General features: G+C 41.1%; 1 protein-coding gene across 4 annotated transcripts in view; it reads right to left on the bottom strand.

Moving 5' to 3' along the window:
• The window catches only part of spock1 (SPARC (osteonectin), cwcv and kazal like domains proteoglycan 1), a 116,390-nt gene that overhangs the window by 31,768 nt on the left and 59,724 nt on the right, over positions 1 to 24,898 (bottom strand). For all 4 annotated transcript variants that reach the window (XM_034231001.1, XM_034231002.1, XM_034231000.1 and 1 more), the window contains 2 exons: positions 22,749 to 22,823; positions 8,728 to 8,842 (listed from right to left, as the gene is read on the bottom strand). In XM_034231001.1, coding sequence (XP_034086892.1) covers positions 8,728 to 8,842; positions 22,749 to 22,823 — 190 coding nt within the window. The remainder of the gene's footprint in view (positions 1 to 8,727; positions 8,843 to 22,748; positions 22,824 to 24,898) is intronic.

Raw genomic sequence — 24,898 nt, 5'->3', positions numbered from 1 at the left:
GACTTTCATTTGTACATCGTTCTTAATGTGATGTATAGTAGCTTTGATAGCTGTCCATACCTCCAGACAGCCTAAAAGTAAAACACAAGTTATTTATTCATAATTGAAAGAAACAGACTAAGAAATGACGTAAGCTCCATGATCAAAACTGCCAAAAAGAATTTCATCAATATCAAAACTGAGGAAAACAAAAATAAACCCCGTGAACTTTGGAAATTACTCAATAACCAGCTTGGCTGCAGTAAAAAACTCAAAACGAGATTTTCTAACTTAAACATAAAGACAGATAACAGGCTCATCACAGACAAACTGGATGTGGCCAAGTACTTGAACATTTTTTTCACAAACATAGCCACAACTCTTGTAAATAAATTACCCTCCCACTCAGGGCTTTTTGGAGTAGATCACATCATGACCTACTACAAAAACCTAGGGGTACGCAAAGATGATTTCAGTCTAGCAAGGGTAACAACAGCAGAGGTACTCATTAAACTGAGCGCCCTCCAACCTAACAAGGCCACTGGCCACGACAATATCCCCTCCAAATTCCTCAGAGACACAGCAACCGCCATCTCACCAGTCATAGCTCACATAATTAACCTCTCCATAAAACAGGGAAAAGTACCCAAAGACTTCAAAATTGCAAGAGTAACCCCCCTGCACAAAAAGGGCAGCAAATTGGACCCAGGCAACTACCGCCCTGTCTCTATACTTACCTCCATCTCGAAAGTCATGGAAAAAATAGTATATGAACAGGTCGAAAAGTACCTCGCGGAAAATAAACTAATCTATGAATTTCAATCTGGCTTTAGAACATCCCACTCCACTGACACATGCCTTCTTTATTTGAGCGACCACATCAAACAAGAGGTGGACGAGGGCAAGTACTGCGGCATGGTGATGCTGGACCTACAAAAGGCTTTCGACACTGTCAATCACCCCATTCTGATTGACAAGCTAAAAGCAATTGGTTTTGATAAACTATCGGTGAGCTGGATGCAATCCTACCTGGAGGGGAGAGAACAGATGGTGGAGGTAAACGGTACTCTGTCCCCCCCCCCCTCCCAGTGAGCTGTGGTGTTCCACAAGGAAGCATATTAGGTCCGTTACTGTTCCTAATTTATGTAAATGACATGTCATCAGCATGTGACTGCAACTTGTTCCTGTTCGCGGACGACTCAGCCCTGCTGGTCTCTGACAGGAACAGGTTGCAGGTTGAAAAAACCCTCAGCTCCGAGCTCGGCAGAATCTGCACCTGGCTCGCCGATAATAAATTATCATTACACCTGGGTGTAGAGGAAACTTCTGTGTAGCATGCAGTGGAGTCACCGACTCAGGAAGGAGACACGGGAAGAGTCGGAGCTTTGATGTCAAACCACTGTGATTTATTTGGAGTTGGTACCAGAGTATTCACATCACAAATCCAAGAGTCAGAGGTTCTGACTCCACGGTAGAGTTGCCACGTCAATTCTGGAGAGCCTCTCTCTTGCCAGCCCATCTAACTGGTTTCGCAGAGAGTAAACAACATATTTGAGGAGATAGCCTAAACAGTGTGGGAACACAGAGCTACTTGCCTCGGACACTTATGACCTCGAAGATTTTACCTTGGAGTCCACAAATACAGAGAAGGAAGTGTCCCAGTGTACCCACAACACAGACCATCTGTATCCCAGTATTGACCGGTCACAGAATGGGAACAATAACATTATTGGCTAAGCCGCCTGTGTCCTTAAAGAAGGTAAACAGACATCGAGGTTTGTCCTGTATGTTACTAATTGGCGTCTTATGATAATTATTTCCATAACACTGGGTAAAACAGAGTCCATTCTCTTCGGTTCGAAACATAATCTCAGCAAATCCGACGACTTCTCAGTTGCAGTGGGCGACATTATTGTCACAAGTAAGAAGGAAATTACATACCTAGGATCTATTCTTGAGGCAAACCTCTCCTGTGACAAAATGGCATCCAATGTAATAAAAAAAGTCAATCAAAGAACTAGATTCCTATACCGGATCTCCTCTCTGGTAAACAAAAACACCCTGAAAACTCTGGCAGGAGCACTCATTCAAGGGTACTATGACTATGCTTGCACGTCATGGTACCATAGCACCTCCAAGGCGCTAAAAATAAAACTTCAAACATCGCAAAATAAACTGGTCAGACTACTGCTTGACCTTTCATCTAGAACCCACCTCACCTCTTCCCACTTTGACAACCTAGGATGGCTTAGAGTAGACGACAGAGTACAGCTACTTGCAATGGGCCTGGTCTACAAGATCCACTACACCTCTATGGTACCCATGTACATGTCAAAATTCTTCCCAAAGGTCAAGGAATACCATGATCATAACACCAGAGGGAGCTCCACAAATCATGTGAAACCCAGATTTGGCACAAAAAAGGGGGAATACACGTTTCGCAATTATGCCACATCAAGGTGGAACGCTCTTCCCACAACTGTAAAGGAAAGTAAAACTATACTTACCTTCAAAACCTCTCTTAAAGAGCACCTTCGGGGGAGAGCATTGCAAAACTGGCCCCGGTAATGGTACAAATCTCAACCTGTCGTTCAATGGACAGCTTCCCCCCCCCCCCCCCCATCTATGTATATCAGGGGTGCCCAACCAGTCGATCGCGATCGACCGGTCGATCGTGGGGAGATTCCCAGTCGATCGCGAGATGTGTCTAAAAATAGAACAACAATATTCTGTTTTATCGTTAATGTCCTGTAACATAACTTCCTGTGCCAGAATAATGCACTTGAACGCATCAAAGCTTTGTGATTGGCCGGCGTGACCCCATGTGTGGCTGGCCGGCGTGGCTGGTGAGCAGTGGGCAGTGTGCACTAGTTTGCTAACGTTGTTCGTGTCAACAGGAGTGACAGTCCGCACACACACAAGACCGCAAATGGCAGAAGCAAAAACATATATTGGCCTAATTCTCACTCCGAGTGGGAGGATGATTATTTTTGTATCTATTCCAATTCAAAGTCCATCTGTCTCATCTGCAATGCGAGCGTGGCTTTATCGAAGAAGGGTAATTTAGGAGCGGCATTTCAAAACAGTGCACAAACGCTCCGAGACGGAATTCCCTCCTAATTCTGCCCTACGCTCCAAAAGGGGAGGGGCCTGAAAGGACAGCTACATGCACAGCAGTCCATTTTCACCAGGCCCAACAACAAGAGCAAGGCTGCTACCATAGCATCTTATCGTGTCAGTCACGTTCTTGCGAAACACATGAAGTCTTTCAAAGACGGCGAAGTTGTGAAAGAAGCATTCATGGAGGCTGCCGATGAGCTTTTTGGGGACAGTAAAAATAACAGTAGCATTTCAACAGGTTTTTGATATAATAAAAACTCAAGTTAGATACCGTTATTAATCTGCTGTAAGTTTTAGTTTGTTTGAATTTATTCATTATAATTATTGTACAAAATGGTATAAGAATGCAAACTTAAATTGATTATAGTCTATTATCAATTCAGGTTAAGAAACTAGTGTTGCTTGCATCCTATTTTTTAAAGGCATTTATTTTTATAATCTACTAAAATGCAACAAAAAAAGGGTTTGATTCTATTAATTTTGTCTTTTTTATTGCACTTTGGCAGCAGATTCCTGTGTAGCTTCAGATCTGAGTTGTCTTATTAGTAAGCCTCATTTATACTTTTGTAGCAACACTATTTTTATATAATGGCAAAGAAAGGGTTCAGAGTCTTTTCTTTTTTTCCAGTATCATATGTGGCAGTACTGTTCAATGTTTCTTGAAAACATTACCCACTGTAGTATGTGACGTGTGAATAAATTCCAACTCTGTATCAACAACACTGTTGTGTAACTTCAGTTAAATACTTGTATGTGTGTAGATTAGAAAGAGGTAAGATAAAGGATCTGCAGTATTTTATGAAGTATTAATCGTACAAAGGTCAGTTTTATACAAGTAGAAGTGTGTATTTACCTGGTAGTCGGCTGTCAGTAATGGCTACGCCTCTCTATTTGGACTGGTAGATCTCGGCAGACTGGCAACTTTAAAAGTAGCTCTCGGTTCAAAAAAGGTTGGGCACCCCTGATGTATATACTCGCATTTTAGACTCTGTTACTAACTGTATATCTGTAGACTTGGTATGTCTTAAATGTCCGGTTAGGATGTATTAGAACGAAATCTAAAATGAAAATTGTAAATAAGCAATCTGTATGTAAAAAAACCACCTGTATGTAAATTGTAAATAAGCCATCTGTATGTCAAATATGTCTTATATGTCTTAAATGACATGATGAATTGGAAATGGGGGACCCTGATGTAAACAAGACGAAAGTCTTTCTCTGGTCTGCATCCCCTTAACAATTGTATGTTTTGAGCTGTACTGTACTGTACCCAATATACAAGCTGTTAATAAACTTTTCAATCAATCAATCAATCAATCACAGCCCGAACGCTCATCGAGATGACTGGATCACTCATGACAAGTTGTGATCAGCTCCGATTAAATTGTGATATAAATTCTTTAGCTATTCTCCAGGGAGCACGTTTTTTTAATGAAATACCTGTATCCCTCTCATCACAACAAGACTCTATACTGTGCAGGAAAAACAATTAGGCTATATGAAAATAACCTTGATGCATGGGAATGAAACACACAAACTATCTTCCGTGCTATAGTGATATGTCACAGTAACGGTCAACCACAGAAAAGTAAGTCCAGCGGGGCACAAGTTGAATATATATTATATACAGTAGTTCTATTATGCCTTTAAGCCTATACATTTAACCCATAAGAACCCAGACCCATTTCTACTTTTGGGGAAATTAAGGGGAACGTCATTTAGACTAAATAGACCACCTAGAACACATTTCTGACAAGTAACCCCCCCTAGTGTCAAATATCTGCGCTTCAATGGTAAAGTAACTCTTATTTATAACTTAATTAACGAGGATGATTTTTTGGTTTACATTTGTTTGAACATACTTTGAATTGAAGAATAAAGAATATGTTAACTAAATATAATTGAATCAGCTAAATTAACTGATCAGATCATAATCTTATTTCTAATTGTGCATATATGTCACTCTGGGTTTACTGTGAATGTTTAGGGCTAAAGTCCCGATGTGACACCAGTGTCACAGCAATATTTATGGCATTTGTTTCATATCAATTTAATCAAGAAATGTTTCCACAACAGGTTAAATGTAATCAGAATACCTTTATTCGTCCCACAGAGGGGACATTTACATTTGTTACAGCCGAAAAGAGCCGAAGACAGCTTAATGTTTAACAAATGGCATGTAAGCATTTTTATTCTTAAATGGCTTGAATGTTAACTTTAGCAACAAAAAACCTTTCCAAATGTAGCTAGTTCTGTCACATGTGTTAGCCTGGCACATGGACATCTTGGACATGTTGTTATGGGAACACAAAAGCAAATGACAAGGACCATGACCCACTAGACTGTTCAGGGTGTGTCACTTAGGGACTTCATGAGATAAAAAAGGCTGAAGCTGTATAAGGAACTTTCCAGAACATTTACATTTCATGTGACACCTGTGTCTTAGCAATTCTGTCTGCCTTCCGTGTTGCACCATGAGGACCCACTGATATAAAATGCTTAACTGCCTAAGTTGCAACTATGCACTTTTTGGTGGGCTAAGCCCCAACTTGACATATTTTTGGCTTCATTTATAGTGCCTGAATGTAAGTTTAAATATTATGCAATGCAAAGTTTTTCTTGGCCTACACTACCGTTATAGAAGGAAAGATAACAGTGATAGTTATGTTTCAGAATAACCTTTATTGGAAATTGTTAGAACAATCTCACTCGTCACAGGCTTGAGCTTCAACCTCAGGACCCATGTATCTGTGATCCTCTCCAGAATGGAAGTAGTCGTCACATACAGAGCATCAACTAGTTCCTGAACAGTGTCCTTCACATGCTGATATCCAAGAGAGGGAGTTACACAGTCACAAGATGGAGGAATATAAAGCAGTATTCAATGTTTACTTCAGATTAGCTCCACGTCAGAAATGATCATGCTTGTCATATGTCTATCTCCATATGCTGAATCATCATGTTAATCACATAGCTATCATATGCCTCAAACAGTCCTGATGCTCTTTTGGTAAAGTAACTCAAAAGTAGGCTAATATAAAAGTAGTGTAACTCATTACATTTAAGAGACAGTAATATTGTAATGTAACGTAGGCTATTACTTAAAAAAGACAGTAATAAGTAATTGTATTACATTTTGGAAGTAACTTGCCCAACACTGCAGATGATCCAGTCATCTCGTTGCTGCTTTCGGGCTGCGAATAAACAACTTGTGTTTTACTTTTAGGCTGTCTGAAGGTATGACCGCTATCAAAGCTACTATACAGATCACATTAAGAACAATGTACAAATGTTATATATGTATTCAACTTATGCCCCACTGGACTTACTTTTCTGTGGTTGACCGTTACTGTGACATATCACTATAGCCACGGAAGATAGTTTGTGTGTTTCATTCCGATGCATCAAGGTTATTTTCATGTATGTAATTGTTTTTCCTGCACAGAGTCTTGTTGTGATGAGAGGGATACAGGTATTTCATTAAAAAAAAACAGAATTTTATATCACAATTTAATCGGGGCTTATCACAACTTGTCATGAGTGATCCAGTCATCTCGATGAGCGTTCGGGCTGTGAATAAACAACTTGTGTTTTACTTTTAGGCTGTCTGAAGGTATGGACAGCTATCAAAGCTACTATACATCACATTAAGAATGATGTACAAATGAAAGTCGGACACAAATATATCATTTAAATGATTTATTCAAGTTTGCAATGTTTTGAACAGGCATCCACACAGTCACCTACTTTGTAATGTTTGATACCTCCCTGTAAGCGTCACGATATCCTCCTCTCACCCACAACCTCACATACGAGTACTGAATGTGCATCAAAGTGATCGTAGGAAGGCAGATATAGCAAAAGATGAACGTAAACGACAAACGAGTCGATCGACATGTTTATTTCCTGGTAAGTCAACAATGGGTCCTCAATGTACACGCCCCGGATTCCTATGACGAAAATAATAGAATGTCGCCAGTTGTCATGACTCAAGTTATACTGCAACACCGGAACCTCGCAATGGCTGCGGAGCTCATTTGCGCCACATTTGGGCCTAAGATGAGGTTTGAGTCTGCGTGATCTGCGTGTAAGGAGGGGCAGCAGCCATATCATTAGCTAGAACTAGCTAGATCTGATGGATTTGGACATAAATGCGAGTGAAGTATAACCGGATGCGAGAGAGAGAGATCAGCACCTGCAGCTCTGCCCGCTGTGAGGGACCGGTGAGCGGAGCAAAACACATCTTGAGACGTCACCTAACACATTTAGCTATGGCACAGTCGTATATATATACATTGAATTAATCAATTTGATAATATGTAATCAACTTAGGCATCACTCCCAAAAAAAAATATATATATATATTCATAACTCATATTCCACAACATGAATAATTATTCGAATACCTGAATAATTTCGAATATTCGATTAATCGTTCCCATCCCTAGTGCAAATGATATGTTTTAGCGTGTAAAGGTCATGATGTAAAGATGCATTAATTGTACAAGTTACCACCGTGTTATTCTGTTCAGTTATCATGTTTGTGTTTGAAAAGTGTTCCCCTTCCCGTCTTTTCTGTGTTGTCTCCTCCCCCCTCACCTGTGTCTGGTTGGGTTAATTAGTGTGGGTATTTAGGCTCTGTGTTTCCTGTTTTGTAGGAAGTGTGTGGGAGATCCTTGTGGCTGCTGACTGTGTTCAGGGAGGACAGTCATATTGAGGCTGGTGACTATGTGCACATGAGAAATAAATGCCCACACCGGGTTATATTTGAACTCTCTGCCTCTGCCTCCTTGCTTGGTCGGGCCGCTCAATTGTCAGCTGCAAATATTTTGAAAGCAACAAAGTTAAATGTGCCCCTGAGAGGATACTTGATCTGAGTTATGCTAATTATCTAAACTAATCTAACACACAGATAAAATAATACCATGCTCCAAAGCTCCAGTGAGTGATGTTGTTGGGGAAATACTGAATAATTTGAAATATTAAGCAGCAAATAGGACAAGTAATTAAGGCAATGCAAAGAAAAGCATTCAAAACAAGCATCTTCGGAGGTAATGACTTGAGGAAATCAATTAAACCCAAGAAAGAATACAAAAAAAACATAAAATCTCTTTTGGGGAAAATGCTTCTCGAGCTGTAAAATTGAAAAACCTTAAAATTGACAACATGACAAATTGGTTGCTGAAAGAGTCCAGAGAGCAGACGGAAAGTTTGATTACAATTAATTGGTGTTGAGAGCGGACTCTTTGACACTGCTAACACAAAAAGCACAACATGCTACTTGATTGCATGATTCTGATGGGTGTCATTTGTCTAATTATTACATTTATAAGTTCAACTCTGCATAATCATTTTACAGACATGTAGCTTGATAGTAATTCAATATTTAATGATAGAGAAAGTCACAAACTCAACAGTTTTCTTTATAAGATAGCACATATTTAGAATGAACCCTCATTTTATGTTTTGGGCTCTCTTTAACCACTCCAAAGTATAATTTTAAAGCTTTAAAATTGTTATACACTCTTAATAATTCATTACTTAATTTTCATTCAGTGCTGCATTACCTTCTGAGCCAAAGCAGACGAAACTAGGTAAACCCATAATAGTCACACTTGTGGTCCTTACCTGTGAGTTGGGTGCTTGTGATTGGTGCAGATGGCTGTCTGGTAGTCGTGGCTGACACACACCTTGTGGCGGGGGCAGCGCACCTTCAGACAGGGGTCTTTGGTGGCATCTGGACCTACAGGGAGGGATCAGGGACAAACTTAATTTATGAGCTGCTCAATACGTTTGGTGGAAACATGCACAGCACGTGAGTCAGCACAATGTAGTTCTGCAAATGAGAGTTGATGCAGCAACACATCAAGCTGTTTGTTGGCAGATTATTACGGTCCACTAACTGAAGCAAGAAGACAGTAAATGTTGAGTTTTCCGCGGTGTGAGCTGCTTAATGAGGACTATTTTCTCTGAGCGGTGACCCCATCTTCTTCCAAATCAATCTCTGCAGTGACATTATTACTTTGGCAGCCAGGCACAGCTGTCCAGAATGAGAAAAGAACAAAGCAGCAGATCATTTCCCACTTGGCTAACAGCACAAATCCACTTCCCTTTGACAGACAGACAAAAAAAAAGCAGGAGGTGTAGGAGGTGGAGAAGACACATTGACAGAAAAATAAACGTAAGCTTTATCCTCAGCAAAAAAAGAAAAAACACAACGATGTGTGTTTAATGAAACGAGTACGCATTGTATGTGGAGGAAGGTGCTGAGGACGGATGTGAGAAAGGAGACGAACGTGGAGGAGGAAGCTGTTTGTGTTGGTCATTCAGGGACGGATTAGTGAAGGACGGGAGGGAGGGCTCGTGGGAGGTGTGTCTCAAGATAAGTTACGAGTCAATTATGAGCCATCAGTATTCATTAAATGTTAAACATGGGCCTAGAAACCATTCTGAGCTAAGTATTGTGGAGTTCCAAATCGTATTCTACAGAAAACATTCAGAATAATGATGTAAAATGAACTTTCCATGCAATATTGTGATGCATTTCCCGATTTCAATACCAGTCATAATAACCCAATTAGATATTTTGGTTACAAATCCTTCAACTTAATGTATACATACATGGAGCTGATGTATTTGGTACGTGGCTCATATACTGTAGGCTGAGATAGGAGTCCAGATGGGAAAAGAAGATGCAGAAATAGTCAGAAATATAAATGCTGATGTCAAATTTTGGGTATAGGAGGGGGAAAAGGGAGAGAAACTAGTGGGTGGGTATAGACCATAGACCCAGCTTGGTCAGCCAGTGGTGGGGCCCCCAATGTCACCTGTGGGGCTCTTGGTTGCTGTGCGTTGAGAAATACTGGAAGGAGCAGAGGCTGTGCTGGCTGTGGATTGGGATGAAAAGGATGTGGGGATTTTGTGAAGCCTGTGGAAACAGGGATGCAAAGAATGATAAGCTGTGCCTGCTCCACAGAGAGAGCCGACACAGGGGGAAATAAGACCTGGCTCTGAAGGGGCGGAGGTTCTGTGATTTCATATATGACCAATGAGGTGTGGAAGAGGGATGAAGCATGTATTTGTTGTTGCTAGAGTAAAGTGTTAAGACAGGCGTTGGTGAGAGGCAACAATCCCAATCCTAGAGTTCCGATTGTGGATATCAGGAGGGCTTTGCGTTGAGGAAGGCTCGTCCTCTGCACTCTGTTAGATTGCTGGGACCTGTAAGGGGGTCAGTGGGTAAGGAGAGGGATGAAGACGGATCTTGTGACTCTATCTAAGGCAGCTTCTCTGCAATAGTAGACCGAAGAAGTGTGATCATATTGGAGTTGCACAGATTTAGTTTGGGGAGTTTGGGATCCATGGTGAGTCCATTTGAACGACACATTAATCAAACTTTTTATATTGATGCAATTAAGCACGAAACATGGTCTGTGATTATGATAGGACAGCAGAAAGCTTACACATTTTCCAGCGCAGACTGAAAACTCATCTCTTTCGACTCCACTTCGAGCAATAGAATTACTAACAAATAATTGCTAACAATTACACTAATAAAGGACTGGCTTACTGTATCTAAAGCCAGTTGAGTAGCACTTGAAATGTTTTGTCTCTATGAAACCTGATGTACTTATATGATTCTGTTTTCTTCAAGTTTGTATCTTCTTGGTTGAATGCACTTTGGATAAAAGCGTCAGCTAAATGCAATGATAAACTAAGAGAAAGTTACGAGGAAGAGTTAAAGAGGTCTAAGAAGGCTTGACAGATGATTGGAGGCGAGGTTCAATTTTAAATGTCATTATTCAAATGAAGTGAGAGAAGGGCCAAAATCAGGCACTTAGACTGGAGGTTGTGTTGCCCCAGTACATCACAAAGGATTTACCAGAAAGAGCCCTCTCAATGAACAAAATCAGCCAAATGAAAACAATTTATGAAAATTATGATGAAAGACAAAATGGATTTGAAATGAGGGAAAATGGTGAAAACTAAAAACTAAATTCAGTAAGTTAATTAACACAGTGCAGAGTACAGATCAAAGCCTTGCCTTGTACAAGTCTACGAACACCATTAAACGGGACTGGCCTTGTCTCCATTAGGGGCCTAATGGGTTATGTTTGAGCCACAGCTGGTGTCTGCTGCGAACATCAACTCGTTTCTGTCCTGATCCCACACACTGTGCTGCAGACGACATGCTGGGTTTTCAGCGTTAAATCAGCCAGAGAGTCAAACACTATGTCGGTTTTCTTGTTTCCCCTCACAGTTACTCTGTAATATCAACAACCATCTATAAGAATGGATGAACACCTACACATACCAGATCTTACCATACATAACTCTGAACATATCTGGAGGTGTCTCAGGATATGGTAGAGCTTTCTTTATCTTTGGGAATGAACACACACGATAAAGATGGTAAAGTGACGTGTAGATAGTCTCATGAGAAGAGATACAGTGCACACATCCGTCATAAATGAGCAACACACCTGTTTCCTTACAATCTGTGAAACACATACACAGATACAAAAAACGCATCACAAGCCTGCATGCTCCTCTCATATCCCCCAAGAATGCAGAACCATGATATTTAACCTTCCTCTTGATAGCTGTCGGCTCTGTATTTCTATTGCCTGCTTATTTGGGAATGTCTTCACCTCCATCTATCAGCGCTGCAACTTCACTTTGCTGGAAAATGACTTTATCTCCGTGCGTAAATGAGAGATGAAGAAAGAGAGGAGAGTAGGAATCGGGGAAAAGGAGGCTCGTATCCGGTTAACAGGATTGGAGGACAATTTAGGATTAGTGAGTGACCTTAACTCAGAGACAAATTGGAAATCGGACACAAACTAAAGAGCAACTTTATAATGGCACACAAGTACCCAGAGTATCACATGTATGTGATAATAGACAGAAATGTATCGTAAACAGTAAAGCCCGTGTCACACTGTCCCGAAATTCACACCCGATGGACACACGAATATGGAATTGTGAATTTCGCACGAAGATGGCCTCGAACCACACACGAAGGCAACATTTACATTACATTTAAGACATACAACTGCAACGAAAGTAAGAAAAACAATTATGTTACAGTACTATAATACTGTACTGATATTTTCAGACTTTGTTCTTTACTTTCTCCGTCTTTATATGTAGAAGATATTAAGTTTTCTCCGTCATGTTGTTTCCATAGCAACAACAACTCGCCTTCAAAACATTATATCCTTTTCAGTTTCACAGAACACAAATTGGGTTATTTACATAATATGTTTACATGATTTTGTTGTGCAATAAAACAACCAGATGGACACACGATAAAGGAAATATTCAAATTCGGCTGTGATCGTAGCAACATCGGGCCATTCGTGAGGGCATCTTAAGCCATCGTATGACCGCCGGTGGAGTTTCTCAGGCTCCGGCAGCAACTTCGTGAGCGGTGGCAAAATCTTTGACATGCCAAAAAATTGCCGAAGGACCTTGCGAAGGTTCATTTCCATGTTTAATTTGTGTGTCAATTTTGCCCTTCGTAAGTCCAACGTGAGGGCATCTTGTTATCATCGGTGCCATCGGGCATTCGCCTCGATCAGAGTGAGGGCGAATGCACCGATGGCACCGATGATAACACGAAGATGACACGACTTGACAAGATGCCCTCACGAGTGCCTTACAAAGTTGCCGCTCACGAAGTTGCTGCCGGAGCCTGAGAAACTCCACCGGCGGTCATACGATGGCTTAAGATGCCCTCACGAATGGCCCGATGTTGTCACGATCATAGCCGAATTTGAACATTTCCTTTATCGTGTGTCCATCTGGTGTCAATTTCGGGACAGTGTGACACGGGCTTAAAAAAAAAAGTTAATCGAACGAAATCGTTCTCTGCTGACGTGATTTAAATATTAATGGCATCTATAGGAGGAGAGGAGAAAATAGTAAGAGAAGAAGAAAAGCAATAAGGAGAAGAAAGAAGAGAGGGGAAATAGAGGAGAAACGAGAAGAGCAAAAATGACGGGAGGAACATAAAGAGGAGAGAAAAGAGTGAAGGGTAGAAGAGAGTTTTATCCATCTATTTAAAGCTCCAGTGAGCAGAGTTGGTGGTTAAACCAGCCGATCAATTGTAATACAGGAGCACTGCAGCACACTCTTCCATTTTCCTCAATACGGGTCTCTCATGTCCTTTCATTCCCCTCTCTTCTTTCTAATCTTATTCTTATCCCTAACTGTGTGTGTGAGAATAAGTCAACAACTTTACTTGCCTTACTGCATATCTGCGTTTTCTAAAGAGCCAAGCAAAACTAATTTTCACACTCAAAACCACAGCTTTTACCTTATAATATGATTGATCTATGCAAATGAACAAGGTTGTCTGCGGCTGATAAGAAGTCGCCAAAAGTACAAGTATAAATGATTTGTGTGTGTGTGCGTGAAGTATAATGATTCTTCATCAGATCCTGCTTAATGGAGAAGCTGTGAAGACGCAGTGATTTAAAATTGGTTTGGATGAAAAAAAAAACAGGGAGGAACAAGTCGTGTTTGTTTTCTATAATCTTACAGCTACGGTGTGTGAGCAAGAGCAACAGTTCTGCACACATACACCACCACCAATTGTGTGCAGCCATTGTCCTTGGCTGTCTGTAAGGTCGCCTGTTAACCCTGAGTGCTGGGTTACCCGTCTGTGGAGGTCAGACAGATCCAAGCTGAGACTGAGGGTGGCGAGGGCACAAGACAACAGCAGATCATTAACAAATGGAAGGAAATATCCTCAAGTTGGAAAATGTACACTTCTTGATGTCTTACATAACAGTTTGGGGCTGGTAGTCGTTTTTTATTTCCATTTATAGAAAATTACTATTCAATGGAAAATCTTTTTTAATGAAGCTCTCAAAGAACCTGAGCAGCATTGAGGATTTAACTTGGAGAACCTGAACTTCAAATTGTATTTAGCACTACTCACACCATTAACACACAACACACTTATAGAAAACGCTTTAACAAGAATAAAAGTGATCGACTGTGATGGATTCACACGTTGGCTGAATATTAGATCCAGTGCCTCCATTAGATTGATAACTGATGAGAGTAGAGACCCACGGAGGTAAAACATGAATGAAGCAGCTGATGCCAAACAGCTTGAGTGCTCTGCCTGTGCTCGGTTTCTTTAAATGAACCATACCTTTAAATGAATGTATATCTAAATACATTTATGTTAAAGTAGAATGATCCACATTCTATGTACAGTACACACAATAACACTAGAAAGGTCATGTTGTAACACGTGTTTTTTAGGACTGATGTACAATGCAGACATGTGAGAATTTTACAATCAGACTAGTTCAAATCTGTTGACATTGACACTTCATGGCAGTTTCACTGCTGTGTTGCAGCATGGTTTGAAAGCGCTGCTGCAAACCCAGCAGAATCTTAGCTACCATCTGGTCAGATCTGCTTTTATACACTGGGGGAAAATCAATATACGGCATGGCTGGTAGCGCATGCTCAGCAAGCAGCAAGTACATAAAAGAAAATATATTCCTAGCTGAAATCAAAAGGCTGTGTTGCTTCTTGGTGAAAAAAGACTCTGACAAAAGATTAATCTGGCTGATCATGAAAATCAAGACCATTTTCATCAAGCTTATGGGAAAGAATGGCCTGGTCTATAAGCTCTCTTTGTACATGTAGAGAGATTTGTGAATGTATATGTTTGAAGAAAATCTTACAAGTCACCACTCAACATCATACTTACAGTATGTCCCAGCAATCATATCTTTATCTGTGCGTGTAGACGTCAGTGTTACAATTAACCCAGCATTCTGCCTTCTGCCAATTCCACAGTTACACTGCTCTCTGTACACAACACATATTGTGTCCATTTCCCTAACTGTGGATGGAGTAGCTTCATGTATTGACTTCCTCTCTTGCTCTAAGTCCACAGATAACAGCCTGCATGGAGCCACAGAGCAAACACAGCCATTCAGAGGAGAGCTAGAAAAAAACTGTCAGCATAAGAAACCCATTCATATTACGCTTAATGCTTCTCTAGAAATAACATATTTAATACAAAATAATCAAAACGTGTTTCATTTCTGATGCAGCAGTGATTGAATTCCGGGCAGATGTCAAGATTTCAAACACTGGACATTTGATTTTGGCATTAAAAAAATTCTCCATTGCAGATTAACTGATGCCTACACTTGAAAGGCCAGTCTCACAAAACACATTGAGTTGCAGGTCCAACAATATTGTCTTTGACTACTGAGGAAAGTTGTAGTGAAGACTGAAAGTTGTATCACATTAAATCAGACGGCTTGTTTGCTTAACAACCTTAATTTAAATGGATAATCTTAGTGGGAAACTGCCAAGGATTTCAATGTGCAATTGAACACACAAGGGGCGTGTAGAATTAGTCTCTGATTAATGATACATGTAATATGGTGTCAGTGTCGCTGCCACATAACACTTTTGTTCATTAAGGCAAGCTGCACATATTGTTTATAGCATGCAAAAAAAAGACTTCCTTATAATTCTTCTCATTTCCTGGATGATCCAACACTTATCATAACTCTTAGCCATTCAACTGCTGCAAAAAGATGATTCCTGGCAGAGAAGCCCATTATACTTGAAGCTGTATCATTTCATTATAATTAAGGTTGGCAGTGAATTTCCCCTCTCATTCACGTTTTGTCTCTTTCAGAATGGTTCTCTCCTTCTTTTACGTTTAATGTGCCATAAGAAACGGTAAAAACGTGGTTCTAGAAGAGAAGGGTAAGATAAAATACTTCCTCTGTCCTCTAATACTGGACGGAGGCCAGGGTGGAGTGCAGTGATTGGATAATAAAGATAGTCTGAGTCCAAAAGATGAGGCCAACAAGCCCTGTCACAGAGAAGAGGGTGACCTCAAATTAATTGGACATGGGTCAATGGGGCGCTTTCGTAATCTGTGTGTAAGGGTGGGTGGGTGTGCTCCTTTATCGACACCGTGCTCCATTGCTCTCCATTGTCTGCTCTCCCTAGCCACTGTTTCTAATAGCAAATAAACACATTTGAAATTAAATAAACAGGATTTTCAGCAACCATTCCCAGAGGACAGATTCCTGACAGCTATTAGAAAAATGAGTATCACTTTCAGGCTTTGATAAACTAATTAAAAAGGGTTTGCTTGTCTTTCACCTAGGGGGCTACAGAGAAAATAAACAAGAGATAGAGAGAGAGAAAACACAAAGACAAACGGATCAGGAGGATATAAACCTTATCTCTCCGTTTGCGAACACTCCTCGGGGTCTGACTGTTCGGCCTACGAGAGGCACCGGAGCGATGGATGACAGCGAGGAATGATGGAGGGATGAGAGCAGAGAGAGGGCCTCAGGGAGGAGAAGTGATAGAGCGGACTCACCATCCATAAGATTAATTATTGAAAACACGAGAAAATGATATTATTGTGGATGTAACTGGAATAGAGAAGACAAACAGGCTGTGTCAGTGTGAATGTCAGAGAAGGATCCTCAGTGGCTTACGGGAGAAAAATATCTTGAGAGGGAGGAAGGCTATCGACTATCACTTACACACTGAACATTCTTCACTGCCACTACACACAAGAACACACTCACACGCTTCTCTGAAAAGCCCTGAAAGAGGATGCTGTGTGAAGTTGTTGCAAATCATTTTAAAAGGAACAGTACAACAAGCAAATAATCAAACATTCTTTGAAGAGAGCTTCAAAGCAAAAGAGCAAAGATGCTTTTGAGGATGACGTGCACCCACAAGAGGACATTCATCTCAGGTGAACGTTGCTAATTGTAACCGTTTTAATAAAGCTGTACGTGTATGATTCTAGTCATCTTCTTGGAGAACTGCGAGAGCAGAAGTGAAATGGAATATGCATGAATATGGTTTTGTTGGAAGTAACACACAATGAGTTAAACACTCAGTGAAACACACACTGTTGCTGATGTACAGACAACTCTCTCTAACTGCGTCCACCAACACAAATAAAGGAAGTTCAGCCAAAGCAAGCAGCAAGCTCCTCATAACAGCCAGAGAAACCCAGCTGTAAGGTCTTCATCGGGACAAGAGCAGATCAAATATGGTGCATCAGGAAAATGTCAAATTATTTCAAGCGTTCTGTGGTAACGTTCATCATATTTCATCAAACTAATTGTCTGATCTACGCAACCTTTGCTAGTTCTTTGGCACAGTATCGAGTGAATGGTTTGAATTCACTAGGTCTTTTAAGATTGTATTTTAGACGTGTACAAGCAGTCACTTTTCCTCGACTCTCAACTGATCAGGCGATGCTGCCAGACAAGGCCGTTGTGTCAGTTTGACCTTTAGTCCATTTCTAGTGAGGTATTACTGAAAGGCCACACACTTGACTTACAGCCTGATTCTTTTTCTCATTCACACCTTTTGATGTTGCAGTCCTTTCTCTTATACTAATTCTCTCTCGCACGCACGCACGCGCACGCACGCGCACGCACGTGCACGCACGCACACACACGCACACACACACACACACACACACACACACACACACACACACACACACACACACACACGTACGTGGATGACAGTTCTGGCCTCCCGCCTCACCTTCAGTGTCAGGGATAATTAAATGTTTTTGCACTGTCCTAGACTGAGACATTCATTAATCTGAGGCTGAAGGGTGTGAGGGTGTGTGTGTGTGTGTATGTGTGTTTTTAACTTTACTCTTCATCCATCTACTCTTATCTCCTGTTATTCTGCACTCACATTTACAGTTGTATTAATTTGAAAATGACTATTTTTGATGTAAAAGCTAAACAAGCAGCCATACCTGTTATGACATACAAAATCTCCGAGTCCATTAGATCATCTTTTTACCAAAAGCTCTTGGTAGTGACAAGTGGGGAAATGACCAGACCCTATTCACTTCATATACTTTTAAAAAAAAACTTTCTCATGCCCCGGCCACACGAGGACGAAAACGGCTAAACGCATAGGATTAACGCAAACGCAATCGCAAAAAACCTTCCGTCCACACGCAATAGTCATCCGGATAGTGTCTGTCCACACGAGACAGCTCCGTTTAGCTCCAACCGCTGGAGAAGCTGCAGTACATATGCAGGAGCCTGTACGTGGCGCTGTAACTTCCTCCACAAAAGCAGCGAAGAAGCATGGTTGTCATGGTTGCCCTTCTGTTTATTCTCCGCGGTGGGGGCCGAGAAAACCGGGCAGAGTTTTTCGCCAGTCAACGTGTATTAAAGTTTAAATCTTCCGACAAAATTATAAAAGTGCCGGTCAAAGGTCTTCTTTGTTATTGATTGAGCTTTAAAACAAATGAATAACGACTCTATATAATATAATAATAAAATACACGGAGCCTCTCTTTTTCCTCCCTCTCTTCGGACAGCGCCAGTGTCTGTTTCATGCAGCAGTTGATCCAGTAATGAGTGACCCGGCCGACAGTAAAAATAAACATATTTATAACTAGTTTAGGTAGTCAGATTAGACTTCACTCGCGTTTATATCCATATAGAGAGAAAGATAAATAATCTGAATTCAGTTTGCAGTTTACTTTGACGCGGGGGTGAGCAGCAGAGGTGGGGAGATGCGGGGCTATTGCCTCATCATTATCAACAAATTATCGTATAGGGCGTACACACGGAGCCGTTGGACCCCCCAGAGCGTTGCGTATGCCGTTCTATCCACCTTGGGACCCGTTATCATTTCCGCAGTCGTTTAGTGCCGTATTCGGTCGTCCTTGTGTGGCCGAACGGTCTATATGACACTAAACAGTAACGCAAACGACCGTTTTCGTCCTTGTGTGGCCGGGGCATCAATCTCCTCTTTCTTTGGTTGTTTTCTAAAAAAGAGTCTGTTTACTCATCTTACACATTATGCCCCCAGCAACACGACTGCACCACACTGGCTCACACCAAAAAGTAGAATTTAGTAGAATGGAAAGTTAAATGTAATTCAAAATCTCACAATATGATCCATATGTGGCAGGATGAGCAGTAAATAGTGTTGTAAGGCATATTATTTTTAGCCTATCACCGCCAGGGGGCACCTTATAAAGGAGCAGAGGCTTCTAGCTGGCGGCCTCTTGTTCGCTGGTGCCCAGGCCAACCCACTTCCGTTCTTGCCGTGTTTTGCTTCCGCCACCGGCGTAAGGCAAGGCAAGGCAAGTTTATTTATATAGCACTTTTCAACACAAGGCAATTCAAAGTGCTTTACAAAAAATGAAAGACATTAAGAAAAAGGCATTTAAAGTCAGTCATTAAAAATAAAAGCTAATAAAATAAACATTAAAAGAAAAAATACATGGATAAAAGTTTCAGTGCAGTCTAAGATATGAATAGTTCAATTAAAAGCAGCGACAAAAAGAAAAGTCTTCAGCCTGGATTTAAAAGTAGTAAGAGTTGCAGCGGACCTGCAGGTTTCTCGGAGTTTGTTCCAGATATTTGGAGCATAATAACTGAACGCTGCTTTACCGTGTTTAGTTCTGACTCTGGGGACAGAAAGCTGACCAGTCCCTGAAGACCTGAGAGATCTGGATGGTTCATAATTTAGCAGGAGGTCAGAAATGTATTTTGGGCCTAAACCATTCAGTGCTTTATAAACCAGCAGCAGTATTTTGAAATCTATTCTTTAACACACAGGAAGCCAGTGTAAAGACTTCAGAACAGGAGTGAGCGTAGGTATGTTGTAGGAGAATAGTTGGCTTCAGGTAAAGTTTCGCAATTTATCATACTTACGTGTAGTCACGTTTTGTTTTGTATAGCGGAGGATCTTCCTGGCGATGCCCGTCAAGTAGCCGTAACATAGAGAGCATTAAACTCTCTCCTCTCTGCCTGATCGGTATGTACGGCGATTTGTTCAGTCCATTCACCACACCTTTCCTGAACATTAATATTATACTTGTGTGTTTATTGTTAATCTAGGGCCAAGCTAAGGCTTTAAAGAACCGCTGCTGTTTTGCTGCACCGAAAAGAGACGGGTTTCTGGCGCAGGGTCATCATCACCCGTACTGCTGATCCTGTGTGCTGCTAAGTGCTAGTTGATTGTCTGCGTCTGGCTATCGTGTCTGGTCCGGTTTGGCATTGCCTATACGGCAGTATCATCACCTGCCCTACCGATCCTGTGCTGCTGGACACTACTTAGATTGTTCGCTTTTGGCTACTGTGGTTGGGCCGGTTTAGCGTGGCCTACTCTGTACTAGAGGTCCGCTCCCCTAGTGGTATTTTAGTGACTGGACTGCTGGGCTAACTCCTTCTGTTTAGTTATTCTTTCCTTCACCAATTTAAACTATTTTGTTCCTTTTCATTAATAGTTTATTTTTGTTTATTCCTATTTTCTTTTGTTATTTTCTTTCTTTTCTTTTGGCTTATTTTATACTTAATTAGTGTCGATATATCTTTGGTCAAATCATTGTTTGTTTATATGATAATGGTTTTGGTTTAGGTTTTCTTTCTTTGCTTTTTGCATAGTTTTGTTTATGCCGCATGATTGCGGCTTATTTTGGTTTATTTCATTTTGAGTCATTCTGTGTTTTTGTCCCCCACTTATTGTGTTTTCCCTTGTTTTCCTGTTTTAGTTACCGAGAGCTGAAGGTGGTGGTATTGGTGTCCGAGGTGGTGGCTTCCCCCTTTCCGTGTGCTGTGCTTCCCCCGGGTTTTTGGATATTTTCTCCATGTGATTGTGTGAGTGTGGAACACGTGTGACCGGGGTGACTTAAGTTTGTTTTTGTGGGATCCCTCTGCTCATTCGTTGACCCTCTCCCCCACTGGTAAGCCTCAGCCCCCTTGTTCGTTCTCCCTTTTGGATATAGCCCTGTGTGACTGTTTTTATAAATTGTATTTTTACTATTGTATACAAATAAACTGTTCTATTTTTGATAATTGAACCACGTCTCTTGTTCCATGAGTAACCGAACCTGTGTGTCCTAGTGACTTAAAACTTGTCACATTTCCCTGGGTGAAATTCCCGGGGTGGCGTTGTCGGACTTAGTGGTTTAACCAAACTGTTAAATTAATATATTTATTCTGCGGCCACTGCTACACATATAAAAGGAAATATAATACGTTTTTTTTGTTCACATCACACATAAGGGGTCACCACAAGAGACTCACTTACATTTAGTTGAGCTGCTGACAATTTTGGCTCCCACTGCCTGACATGTTTTACTTTTTCGCAAGAAAGGCGCTCTGAATTCAAAGAATTTGCTTTTATTTAAATATTTTAATACCTGAATTGCTTTCTACTACAGAGAAGCATTCCCTCAAATTGAAAGAGAAGTAGCTTCACAGTGTTTTAACCTTCACCACAAACACAACAACTGTGTGAACTGACTGAAATACATGCAAATGTAAAACGCTTTTCTGCAACTCACAGCAGCACAATAGGGCTGTGATTATTTTTGTGGATTTATCTCGGCTTTGATACTGTGGATTACAGTATGTTACCATGCAGCTTATCTCCCATTGAATTACATAAAAACACGTGAAATTGGTTTTGTAATTACCTATCAAACTAAACACAATGTCTGCATTACTCGCAATTCAATTTGCATTTGATTTTCCAATTTTTTCCCCATTCAGTTTTTCATTTCCTCATTTCCTATCTCATCAAAAGATTTCAGCTGTAGCCCTGAGCCTTGTTCTGGCATACACCAGGTTCAAGCCATGTCTAAAAGTCCATACCAATTACCAATTATCAACATTAATCATGCATTAGTTGTAAAATATTTATTCAGATGATCATCATTTTATGACTGAATTTTCAAGTAACCAAACTCAGTGCCAAAATAACTAAATAAATGCCGTGCTGTAGATATAAAAGCGGCGCTCTCAACTTTTGAATTTAAAAACATAAAGGATAGCATCAATACTGACCAAAAGTCAAATGTATTATGTTTCTGGTTACTGAGAATAAGCTATTTCTTAGTGTACGACGTCACACTTGGTAAGCTCAAGCTACAGACAGGATTTCAGCCCACGTTAGCGTGTTAAATTCAGCTGCAAGCACAAACACCAGAGCTGACAATGCATGTGTCAGGAGAGGGAAATATGTCCTCTAGTACATCACTGCCCACTTAAGTCTGAAATTACAAATTTCACATTAGCCTGCACTAACAGACCATGATGTTAGTACTGCAGCTAACCCTTGAAATAGCTCCATGTTAGTGACGGGGCTAGCTTTGATCATCCTGTGTGCATTAGTCATGGCTCTATCTGGTTCAGCTGTGAGCCCGGCTTATCTCTCTGCTCCATACTGACATCTCTGCACACAACCTGAGACTGGGTGGTGAACTAATTGTGCTAAACCCTGCTGTATTACACCCACTGTTTTATGGGATATGCAGATGAAACAGCAGTGTAGAATAGTTTAAACTCAGTGTAAAGTAAAGCTTCAGTCTGGAACATCAATGGGTGTATTTTTTCATCGTTCAACGTGGTAATCCTTAATTATCTGACCGTGTTTCTCACTAGTACAGGACAAATACTTCAGCAAGGAGATATATATATAGCTTAATAAAACATATAGTATATTAAATCAGATAAGTCGAATCAGCTGTAACAACAAGCACATGATGGTGGCTGCATGTTGGCTGAAGATGTTTCTTCCTAAAAAAAAAACCTCCCCACTCAGACGATGTTAAAGGTCATGTTGCCTGAACTCACCGTCCTGTACTGTCGTCTTGGCTGAACTCGAGTGAGCTTTAGGGTCCTCATATCTGCCAGGTTCAGCCTCTCGTTCTAAGGAAAATAAAATAAAATAAAAAACACAACAACGATTAGAATAGTTAATACAGGCTTAAAGTAGAATTTCAACATGTTTTAACTTCTATCGTGAGATTTGTTCACATATTATCTGCATAGAAGAGAAGATTAATTTCACTGTTGTGTCATCAAAGAAGCTGGAGACAGTGGTTAGCTTAGTTTATTAAGAATAACATATTCAAGTCGAAAGGAGCCAGTTGAGGTGGTTCGGGCACCAAGTAAGGATGCCACCTGGGCGCCTCCCTAGGGAGGTGTTCCAGGCACGTCCAGCTGGGAAGAGACCAAGGGGTAGACCTAGGACCAGGTGGAGGGATTATATCTCTTTGCTGGCCTGGGAGCGCCTTGGGATCCCCCAGTCAGAGCTGGTTGATGTCGCCAGGGAAAATAAAGTTTGGGGCTCTCTGCTGGAACTGCTACCCCCGCGACCCGACCACGGATAATCGGGAGAAGATGGATGGATGGATGGATATTAAAAAACTCTTCTTACCACAGGTCTTAAACTCAAAATGTAAATCCCTTCAAATAAATCTGTAGACTAACATGTTAGACTATCTGCTGGTTTCCTGGAACAAAAAGGCGTGAAATATTTTAAACCCCCCTAAACTAGATCTGTTTTTTGTACAGATTAAATGTAAACAATTAGGTTTTTTTTATTTAGGGAGAGAGACAGGCTGTTTAACCCTTCTTATTGTCTTATGCTAAACTAATCGCCTCCTCTACCCCACTCTGCACTTAATGCACAGACGTGTTTTGGTGAATTTCTTCTCATTTAACTCAGGTATATTGATTTATTGCTTTTAATCTCCTGTAAAATATTGTGAAATCCAAAGCCAGACTCTGCAGCGCTGCAAAGTGACACTCACATTACTTTCCTCGTCTGAGAGATATAATCATCGCAGCATCATTACCGAGCGCAAAAATACAAGCAGACTCAGCCAAGGGAGATCAAAGTAATGCAACTATCCATCTCGATACAAAAACGCTAATACATCCTCCCGCTTACAAACACAGTACAACATCCCATATGGAGGCAGGCCAGCAGTTGCAGAGCCTCGGGGGGGGGGGGGGGGAGTTTGTCATGTCTGTTTGTAGGCTGTGACATTATCACCCCGAGATGATTAACTCACAAACTCACCCATCTCCTGCATTTATCAGCGAGCAAGCTTACTGTATGAGCAAGGACTGTATGTGGACTTTAATGATGGAACAAGTAAAGAGACGTGTTTGTGTGTGGAGGTAAACATTTGATTTTGTCGATACACCATCTAATCATTACTCTTCCACTCTTTCCTCTCAATGCTCTTTGCCAAACCTCTCTGCTCATTATTGGATGAGTTTCTTATCTCCGAGTTATCCTCTGTGCAGGAAATCTCTCCCAAGCACTCTCTGTAGGCCTCACGTCTGTATATCTTTGTGTTTCCTCCCTGGAGACTCTCTGACGCCTCCGTCACTCTCACAAACTGGGATTAAGCCTGAGGGCTTGCGCTATGAACGCTAGCATCACCTCTTTGCTAACATCACCTCTTTGCTAACATCCTCTGAAGTTTATTTATCTTCATTTACGCTCGTCATAGGAGACTTTGTCTACGGGGCACAAAGGGCAGAATCTAAACACACATAAAAACACACACATTCAGTCTTCCCACTATGTGATGTACTGCGGTTCTCCCCTTGAAAACAGCAGCGTTCACACCCTGCACTCCATTGATTCACTGCTTAATTTCGCTTTGGCTCTGCTGTTGATTTTGGCTCTGCCTTTCTAAACTGTAAGTGCAGGGCAGTATGAATTCTCTTCTCACTGTAACCCCTATCTGCAGGGGTGTAGTGCTTTTTTTATAAGTGCAGGAGCGCACCTATGACTCGCACGTGCAGGCACGCGCACGGTTGTGGCACGACCACCAAAACAGAAACATATGGACATAGGTTGCTACATTAAACGTGTGCAAATGTATTTAGAATCCCATCCATGTAACCCTTTTTTAGTGGGTGGTGGAGCTACTGATTTTCTTTTCAGTGTTGAAGTGAAATGCATCAATCTGCTGCACTTTGAG

This window comes from Gymnodraco acuticeps, unplaced genomic scaffold, assembly GCF_902827175.1.
Source record: "Gymnodraco acuticeps unplaced genomic scaffold, fGymAcu1.1, whole genome shotgun sequence".
NCBI lineage: Eukaryota > Metazoa > Chordata > Actinopteri > Perciformes > Bathydraconidae > Gymnodraco > Gymnodraco acuticeps.
This window is presented reverse-complemented; position numbering and strand designations above follow the sequence as displayed.